The following is a 9,636-nucleotide window of genomic DNA, read 5'->3' on the forward strand; positions in this document are numbered from 1 at the left end:
CACCCAACAGTTACTGAGTACATTTTAATTTTTTGTTTTAAAATGATCAACAGACATTGTGAAACTATGAAAAATGAAATGACCAGAAAAAAATGAAATGCATCACATCATAGTCGACCAATCAGATTAAAGTGAATGCACGGCACCAAAACAGCATTGAATGCTGGGTATTTTCTCAGTTTTGCAGTTCATTAATGTAGCTATACTTAGAGATTTGTTTATTATTTTGATTTGAATGAATTTGTGTTATTTAATTTAACAAATAATTGCACATTTTGGCAGAACATATATTTTATATAAAGGTGCCTTTGTGGGAAAATAAATTAAGTTTCATTTATACAAGATTTTATCTCTTCCTTTTTATTTAAGTTTATAGATGAGATGTTTACTGTATGCAAGGGAAACGTGGCAAGATTTATTACGGATCAGGTCCCTGAAAGGATAGGGCACTGAGTACCTCACATAATGGTCTAATTTGTGTTTTTTGCAAGGGTGCCAAAAATACTAGTGTTCAGTACTCAAGTAAAAGTATAGATACTTGAATAAAAAATGACTCTGGTAAAAGTTAAAGTATTGAAGTTGCTCCCTTACTTGAGTAAAAGTAAAAAAAAGTACATGCTCCTAAATGTACTGTATTGTAAGTTAAAAAAAGGAAAACAAATGTCCCTTCAATAATAAACCTGTGTGTGTGTATATATATATATATATATATATATATATATATATATATATAATTTTTTATCTGGACATATTTTGTATCTAACTAAATTGATTGACCCTCATATTTTATCGTGTGGCTGTGTTTTATTTCCTGAGAGTACAACGTGGCGGTGTTTGTGACAAACCAGATGACTGCTGATCCTGGAGCAGGAATGAGATACTGCAAAAAAAAATTCTTTGAACTGCTTTTGTGCTAGAAAAAATAACATCTAATTTACAATTACCAATCGGATGATTGTTTATTTAACAGTTCCATGTCACCATGGTCCTGTACGTCACAGAACTTTCTGTCAGGGGTAGGGGTTGGTGTGGACCCAAAAGCAGACCCAAATGTTGGTAGTTTTCTATTTCATTTCAAAACTCCAGCAAAAGCTGAGTGGAAACATGAGGGAGCTAATCAGTCACAAAGCAAGCACACCGACATCACTGGGGGGGTGGAGCCACAAGCAGGAATCCCTGGAAACACAGAGACAAGAGTTAACACAAGACAACATACTTGAAAATAGAAAAAGCAAAGACTCACAGAAAAACTAAAAGACCACAAGGGCTAAACAAACAAAACTAAATAGAACTCATCCTTAAGGAGCGGGTTCAAAACTCTCCAAAAACCCTTTCAGGGAGGGTGGCGGGGGACCTGGATGAGGGTCCAGGCAGAGTGTTCCCCTGACACAAGTGTGTCGGGCCCACAGAGCAGCAGCAGCAGAGAGGGAAGCCAGGGGAGGCGGCCTGGTGTGGGGAGCAGGCACTGGAGCCGGCATGAGGCAATAAGTCTGTTCCTTATATTTAACCGTGAAAGACAGTTATGTCTGTGATTTACGCTGGTTTGGTTTGGACAACGCAGTAGACATCGTGCTGCCTTATTCTGCTCAATTTTGCAGTGTGTGTATGTGTGTTTAGATGAAGTTAATTTACTATCAAATATTATTCCTCAAAGTTTGGTTTCATGTACTTGTTCTACAGTCACATCATTTATATGGAATTTCAGTTTGGGTTTCTTCAGTAACGTAGTATTTGTTCCAAATACAATGCTATTTGTTTTAGAGATATTAAGAACTAATTTATTGCTGCTTATCCATTTCACTACTGCTTGAATCTCCCGATTTAAAACACTACTAAGTTCAGATATTGTGGTTTTTGCTATGTACAGTATATTGTTGGATCATCAGCATACATTGAAATGTTAGGGTCCATAGGTCATTCGTAAATCGACCAAGACTAAGTTTTCCAAAGTGAAACTAATGTAATTTTTTCCTAAAATATTCTCTCTTATTGTGAATAGTCTCAACAGACCAGAAAACTAAGTCATCTTCGCCATCACAGGAGGAGGAGTCGCTGATGCCAAAGAGTGATGAAGAGGAGACAAAGCTTCCAGAAACATCTTATTGTTCTACGCTCACCTTCCCCTGTTCACCTATTTCATGTATTTGTGAACAAAGTGATTTATGATATATTTATTGAGTTTCTTAACAAAGCATTGGTCAGATGTACTGAAGTGATGGATTTCTACAACTGTGGGTTAATTGTAACACCGTGCTGTGTTGTAAAATGTTAAAGTAGATTAAAGCATTTTCTGAGAATAAAACTATATTAGAATATGTTTTTAATTGTTATATTAGTAACACTTTATAATCTGTAAAGGGTAAATATATAGTAAATTAACTTTTAGTTAGTAGTTATTTACTGTTAACAAACAATGAAATGTATTGAATGAAATAGTTCATGTCTTAATGATTTGTAATGCTATAATTTATATCATATTAACTGTTTATTGACGCACACAACATTTTATACACCTTATAAAGTGTTTGTTAATGATGAACCAAAGATTAGTACATTTTGATTATGGTTGATAAAACATCTATAAACATTACAGAGACACATGGACCAGATATTTGTTAATGGTTTATAAATGTTTTATGAAGTGTATTATTATTTGGATGGTTATTATAAAGTTGGAACTGAAGATTATAATCATATGCTAATGCTTTATAAAGCATCTATAAACATGTTTTAGATACTTAATACTTTACTAATGGTTAATAATTAGTTTATAAACCATCTACAATCATTATCTAGATAGTTATTGTAAAGTTGGAACAGATGTTTATAATACTTTGTAAATGGTTCATAAACACTGTGCAGAGCATCATAAACATTAGTTGGATGGTCATAAAGTAGAATTGATGTTTATAAAACTTTAACAATTGCTTTATACAAGCTTTATAAACCATTTAAATACTGTTTATGTTCATTAATATTATAAAGTTGCAACTAATTCTTGTAATATTTATAACTAATTATATATTCATTAACTAACTAACCATAACCCAGATCACCTGGTTATGATAGAGTGGAACAAATTGGTCATTAGTTTATTAAGTCTTGTCTTAATTTATTCATCTTTAGCAACACTGCTAATGACTTCCACAGACACAAGATTTTTTCACCTCCAAAAAACTTCTTTGTTTAACCCTTGTGTGGTGTTCGGGTCTGTGGACCCGTTTTCAGTTTTTATTAAAAGAAAAATGATACAATTAAATAATTTTTCAAACTGAGACTCACTGGCTTTGGCTCATTTTCTGTGAAGAACATATATCAGAAGACATATTTAATGGCAACACACCGTACACCCCCCTTACACATTTCTATTACATATAAGATGTTCGGGGTCCACTGGACCCGGAGCTAATAGAAGTGTGGAAATTGATCTTCTGTGTACCACACGCGTGCACGCGCGCACACACACACACACACACACACACACACACACACACACACACACACACACACACACACACACACACACACACACACACACACACACACACACACACACACACACACACAGCAGGCCTAGACAGGAGGAGGACAGAGTGTAGGGACACAGAACATCAGAGGGTCAAATGTGCGAGAAAATGAGAGCAGACAGTGTTGACAAACAATGTTGCAACCTTGTGTGGGAACTGCTTCTTTTGTGTTTCTGCACCTGCTCTGTCTTGCGGGAACCTTTATTTTCTCACTCTATCTGCTACAAATTGGAGGCGGGACACTATAAATATAGCTTTGCCAGTGTGGTTTCTTATCACAACCAATCAAGATGGCCAAAAGTTACTCTGCGCAGAGGGCCCTGGAATTGATTTTAGAAGAGAGAGAAGTTTTTGATGATGATGATGTAGAGGGAGAGGATTCAGAAGAAGAGGTTTCAGAAGAAGAGGATCACATTTCTGAAAATTTAGAGTCTGACAGTGACTCTGAAGAAGATGATGAGATTGAGCATCAGCCAGTTCCGAAAAAACAGACGAGCCACAGGACCAGGCCGTCAGCAGCCATCACCAGGCCCAGAACAAGCCAGTCAGCATGGAGCAAGTGAGGAAATATGGATGTCAAAAAATTCTGAAATTGAATGGTCTTCTCGCCCAAGAAAAGAGCCACCCCGCAAGGCTGCCAATGTGATTAGGATGCAACCAGGGCCAACACGGATGACAGTTACTCACACACAGGACATCAAGTCTTCTTTTGAGCTTTTCATCACAGATTCCATCCAGGAAATTATTCTTGACTGCACTAATTTAGAAGAAAGATGTGTTTTTGGAGAGAGGTGGAAGGAAATGGACCAAACCCAATTACATGCTTACTTTGGAGTTCTCATCCTTGCTGGAGTTTTCAGGTCCAAAGGGGAATCCGCAGAATCCCTGTGGGATGCAGAAACTGGCAGAGAAATTTTCCGTGCAACAATGTCTCTGGAAAACTTTCACATCATTTCCAGGATTATCCGCTTTGACAACCGAGATGACAGACCAGCTCGACGGCAGAGAGACAAACTAGCTGCCATCAGGACAGTGTGGGACAAGTGGGTGCGCCGCCTCCCCCTGCTGTACAACCCTGGGCCAAATGTCACCATTGATGAACAGCTGATGCCATTTAGGGGCCACTGCCCCTTTCGGCAGTATATACCATCTAAACCTGCAAAGTATGGTATAAAGATCTGGGCTGCCTGTGATGCCACTTCCTCATATGCTTGGAACTTACAAGTCTACACAGGGAAACCTGATGGAGGAGCCCCAGAGAAAAACCAAGGAATGAGAGTTGTCCTCGACATGTCTCAGGGACTCAGTGGACACAACATCACATGCGACAATTTTTTTACCTCGCACAAACTGGGACAAGAGCTCCGGAAGAGGAAGCTGACCATGGTGGGAACAATAAGGAAAAACAGGTCAGAGCTCCCACCTCAACTGCTGACTTCAAAGAACAGGCCTGTCAAGTCTTCCAAGTTTGTTTACACATGCCTGGTATCCTATGTGCCAAAGAAAGGCAAGAATGTGGTACTCATGAGTACACTGCACGGGGATGGAAGAATCTGTGACCAGGAACATCACAAACCAGAGATCATCATGGATTATAATGCCACAAAAGGAGGGGTCGACAACATGGACAAGCTGGTGACGGCCTACAGCTGCAAACGGAGGTCTCTACGCTAGCCACTGGTAATATTCTTTGACATGTTGGACATCTCAGCGTACAATGCCTTTGTCATTTGGATGGCACTGAACCCAGAATGGAAACGAGTGAAGCTCCAGAAAAGACGGCTCTTTCTTGAGGATCTGGGAAAGGCATTGGTGAGACCACAAATCGAGACAAGAAAACATATCCCCAGAACCCCAGCCTCTACAGCCATGGTGACGAGGATTCAGGAGGAGAATGTTGGTGCCCTGTCCACCCAACCTACAGAACCACAATCTGCAGAGCCTGAAGTAAGTGTGTGATGCTGTTGCAGTACATGTCTGGCACTCATGTCTTGTGAGAGAGACAGAGAGACAGGTGTTAGTAAAATTCCTGATCTTTTATTATTCTAGGTTGTGAACACCAGCAACAAGAAGAAGCGGTGCGAAGTGTGCGGACCCAAGATGGACAGGAAAACACAATATACATGCATCAAGTGCAGAAAGTATATCTGCAACACACACACACAGTAAAGCTCTGCCCCTCATGTGTTATATAGGCTAGTGGCTAAAGGCCATGTGTTCAATGGGGCTGATGTGTTGTCTTGTTTACTCTGTGTTCATGTGTTGAGCTTGTGTTGTGCACCTGAATGGGTTAAATTTCTAGTTCAAAGAAATAAAGTCAGTAGTTTTGAAAAACCTTGCTTCACTTGTAAATGTTTTCCACTCATATCTTGATTTTAATTGATTTTCTTTATTATGTTTTAAATAATAAGTTATAAATGTGACCTAACAAAGGTAAAGGGCAAATATTAACCATATATATTGTTTATACTGCTTGTAATTGGGATAAGGTAAACATCTGTTCAGTATTTTAACATAAAAGTGTTGATTGTGAGGCATTAAATGCCACAAAATGGAACGGGTCCATCAGACCCACAAACACTGGCTGAGTAACAACAATATGAACATCACACAAGGGTTAAGCTAAAAGTGCTACAGGAGCCCCGCTCATAATCATGCATTTTTTGATTTTCCCACTAGTGGCAATTGAGCCAAAACCAGGCGGTTTAGCTTTAAATGCAGCTCATTGTTTACAGGTAGTCATGGTAACGCATGCTAAAAGATGAAAGATGATCAGAATTAACCGCAGTGTGAGTTTTACAGCAGGATCAACAACAGTGACAGCACTAAAGACTCTCAGATACGACTAAAGGAGGTTTAATATCCTTAAAACCAGCCCATAAACACTGACCAACAGAGGTCAGCAGTGACCAAGGTTTGTGACCAAAACTTTTTGTAATATTGTAAACTTTAATGATTCATTCAGGGATATTCCTGAAACAAGTTAGTAAATACTGCTGGACTTGTAATATTGCAAATATAGTTATTTATTCAGATAAATTCCTGAATCTAGTGAAAATTTAAATTTAAATATTGTTTCTTTTATAATATTGAAAATGTAGCTATAATCCATGTGAGTTCAGGTTTTTAGATTTAGATAAAAAATGTATCATTTAGATTTAGATTTAACTTTGAATTTAAATTTAACATTTATGTTAAAATTGAACAATTACTGTTATATTTATTTTTCTTGTGTACACATTTTTAACAATGACATAAAACATGCTATTTTACATTAATTTGTCTCTCAAATGAAAGAAAAATGAGCTAAATGTGGTGAAAGTGAGCTCAACGTTCAAAGTATGTCAGCTACTAAACAGTGACCAAGTTTTTACATTCAGCTCCACATAAAACTGACTAAAGACTAATGTGTTCTGACCTCATTGTTCTGGTTAAGAACCAAGCTGCAGCAAACTGCTATTTTTTGATGTATTTGTTTATGTTGATTTTTCCACTCTTTCATTTTCCATGCCAGTTTGAACATCTTCAGTTTCAAACCAGGAGACCGGTGTTGACGATGCCTAAAGCCAAAAGGTTTAAGGCGGACAGGTTGGGGATGTATCCGAAGGGTCATGTCCAGGGGTCCGGTCCTGCCCCCCTTGATGACTGCCTGACCAGCCTCGACTGGCTCCACAACTTTTCCATGATCATTGCAGACCCGGAGCGGCCCAGCAGCCCCGGGGGTCCCCTGTTCTCCAGGTACCAGGGTTGGGGTCAATTATAATTGTAATCGCGCAATTGATGATTAATTACAATTATGGCGTAATTCTAATTCTAATTGTAATATAACAAATCAGTTGCCATGTCGTAGTCACAATAACATTTTAACTGAGTTTAAATACTTGACATTGTAATTGTAATTGCCATAAAAATTCTAGACAAATTGTCAATTATAATTAAATGCAAACCTGAGGAACCATGTTACAGTTTTATGTTCAGTTCTACACATGTAGTGAACAATTATTAAAATTTGTTTCATTTCAAGCTTTCTCACATTTTATCTTGGGTTATACTGATACAAAAAAGCCTCAGACGCCCACAGCAAAAATATTAAAACCTGTATTTTCATTGATTATGAAACTTATTTATTACATTCTCTGTAATTGTGATTAATTGTATATGAACTTTAGTAATTGAAGATGTCATTGTAATTGACTTTCTGAGGTTAACAATAATTGTAGTTTAATTGTGATTGGAAATTTGCTGGTTACTGTAATTGTAATTGAATTGTAATTTGAATATGGGTAATTGAAAACGTAAATCTAACCAAAAAATGTAATTGACCCCAACCCAGGTACCCTCGCATCCAGATGCAGCCCGTCCCTCTGGTGGAGGTGGACTACAAGACCAACCCCAATGTCAGACCACCTCATTCCTACACCTGTCTCATCTTCATGGCCATGCAGGCTAGCGAACAGCATGAAGTCACTTTGTCCACCATCTATAAGTGGATCAAAGAGAACTTCTGCTACTACAGACATGCAAAGCCCAGCTGGCAGGTAACCAACACCCTCTTTTATTAATTATGAGTATCCATTTCCCTTCATTTCTCATCACTTACTCATATTTGCTCAATGACTTTGTCATAAAATCTTGTTTTTATTGTTTTTATTGTTACAGAACTCTATTCGTCACTTCTTGTCCCTCAAGAAGTGTTTCAAAAACGTCCCTCGACAGAAGGACAAGTCCGGCAAGGGAAGAGTTTGGCAAATCGACCCAGAGCATTTAGACATGTTTGTCAACAGGATCTACAGACCCAGGGAACTTCTTCAGGGCTATCAGGGCACTGCAAACACTTCTTCTTTTATTGAAGGTGTGAGTCCTTAACAGATGCCCCTGTCGTCTACAGACAATAGAGGGACCACGAGGTCTACAGAGACGCCACTGGATTTTGACATTCTTGCAGCTGCGTGTAATGACATTGTTGGTGGTCATTGTAGCACCTTAGAGGATTTGGACACTGATGCTGTTAGGGTCCTGGAATGTGAGGTGGAGGGGATTCAGCAACCAACAGGAGAGCTGGCAAGGTGTTGGGGAGGAGGAGGAGGAGAAGATGTCATGAACCACCAGCTGTCCTACGGCCACATGGACCTGTGTGCCACCACCATGGATGACACAGTGAACCTAGCAGAGCTCCAAATGCCTCTGCAGTATCTCCATCAGCATCAGGACCAACAGCATTTGGTGAATCTGGATCAGTCCTTGATGTTATTCTCCGAGCAGTCAGGGGTAGGAGAGGTGCAGCCATGGGTGGAGGTCACAGTGGAGACAGAGACCGTACCCCCAACCCTGGATCAAGGCTTTCAGCATCCCACTCGCTCATAACCCCTCCACCCAGGCCCACTCCCATCCCGTTGCTATGACAATAATGACAAAAACATGAAAGATAGGAACAATGATAAAATAACAGTTCAACAGCATGAACACTAAGTCCTCGAGTCATTACAATATGTATATATGTTTTAAGTTTGTACTTCTTTTTTGATCTTCAATAATATTTTGTCCAGTAATTTCATTTGTCTTTTGAGATCAATTTTTGTGAACTTTGTTTATATATTAGTTTTCCTAATGTGTGCTAAATAAATAAATAAATATATAAAATGAAATAACTGACATGGACATTTCTTCCATAACCTGCTTTGTTCCCTGGGACTGTAAATTATTATTTTTTTTTCACTTTTTCACTGAAAGTCAAGGATGATGACATCAAACCGACACAGCTCGCCCTAAAAAATGACACAATGAAGGACACGCTGCGTGAATATTTTGGGCTTAAATAATAGTGATGTGTTAGTCTAAATTCAAACAAAGATATTTCAGAAACTAGTAATACTTAATCAGAGATGAAAGTAACGGATTACAAGTACTCACGTTACTGTAATTGAGTTGCTTTTATGGGTGCTTGTACTTTTTTGAGTATGTTTCTAAATCAGTGATTTGACTTGTGCTTAAGTTCGTTTTAAAAGAAGTAATTTGTTACATTTCTGCACCCAACAGTTACTGAGTACATTTTAATTTTTTGTTTTAAAATGATCAACAGACATTGTGAAACTATGAAAAATGAAATGAC

The 9,636-nt window shown here is 38.3% G+C and overlaps 1 protein-coding gene and 1 pseudogene across 1 annotated transcript; both read left to right on the forward strand.

Moving 5' to 3' along the window:
• Nucleotides 1-3,980: 3,980 nt before the first annotated feature.
• LOC114475275 (piggyBac transposable element-derived protein 4-like) lies at nucleotides 3,981-5,486 on the forward strand (annotated as a pseudogene).
• Nucleotides 5,487-7,070: 1,584 nt separating this feature from the next.
• Nucleotides 7,071-8,891, forward strand: LOC114475276 (forkhead box protein J1-B-like). Its single transcript, XM_028465967.1, has 4 exons — nucleotides 7,071-7,265; nucleotides 7,861-8,065; nucleotides 8,187-8,349; nucleotides 8,416-8,891. The coding sequence occupies exons 1-4, from the start codon at nucleotides 7,084-7,086 to the stop codon at nucleotides 8,889-8,891; spliced, it is 1,026 nt and encodes a 341-aa protein (XP_028321768.1). The 5' UTR covers nucleotides 7,071-7,083.
• Nucleotides 8,892-9,636: the final 745 nt, after the last annotated feature.

Source organism: Gouania willdenowi, chromosome 14 (genome assembly GCF_900634775.1).
Source record: "Gouania willdenowi chromosome 14, fGouWil2.1, whole genome shotgun sequence".
Taxonomy (NCBI): Eukaryota; Metazoa; Chordata; class Actinopteri; order Blenniiformes; family Gobiesocidae; genus Gouania; species Gouania willdenowi.

Bases quoted from the DNA above. Each gene is read 5' to 3' on its own strand.
- LOC114475276 (XM_028465967.1), top strand. From the start codon at position 7,084: ATGCCTAAAGCCAAAAGGTTTAAGGCGGACAGGTTGGGGATGTATCCG. The intron at 8,066-8,186 runs GTAACCAACACC...TTATTGTTACAG, and splicing joins ATGCAAAGCCCAGCTGGCAG to AACTCTATTCGTCACTTCTT. The intron at 8,350-8,415 runs GCACTGCAAACA...TGTCGTCTACAG, and splicing joins ACTTCTTCAGGGCTATCAGG to ACAATAGAGGGACCACGAGG.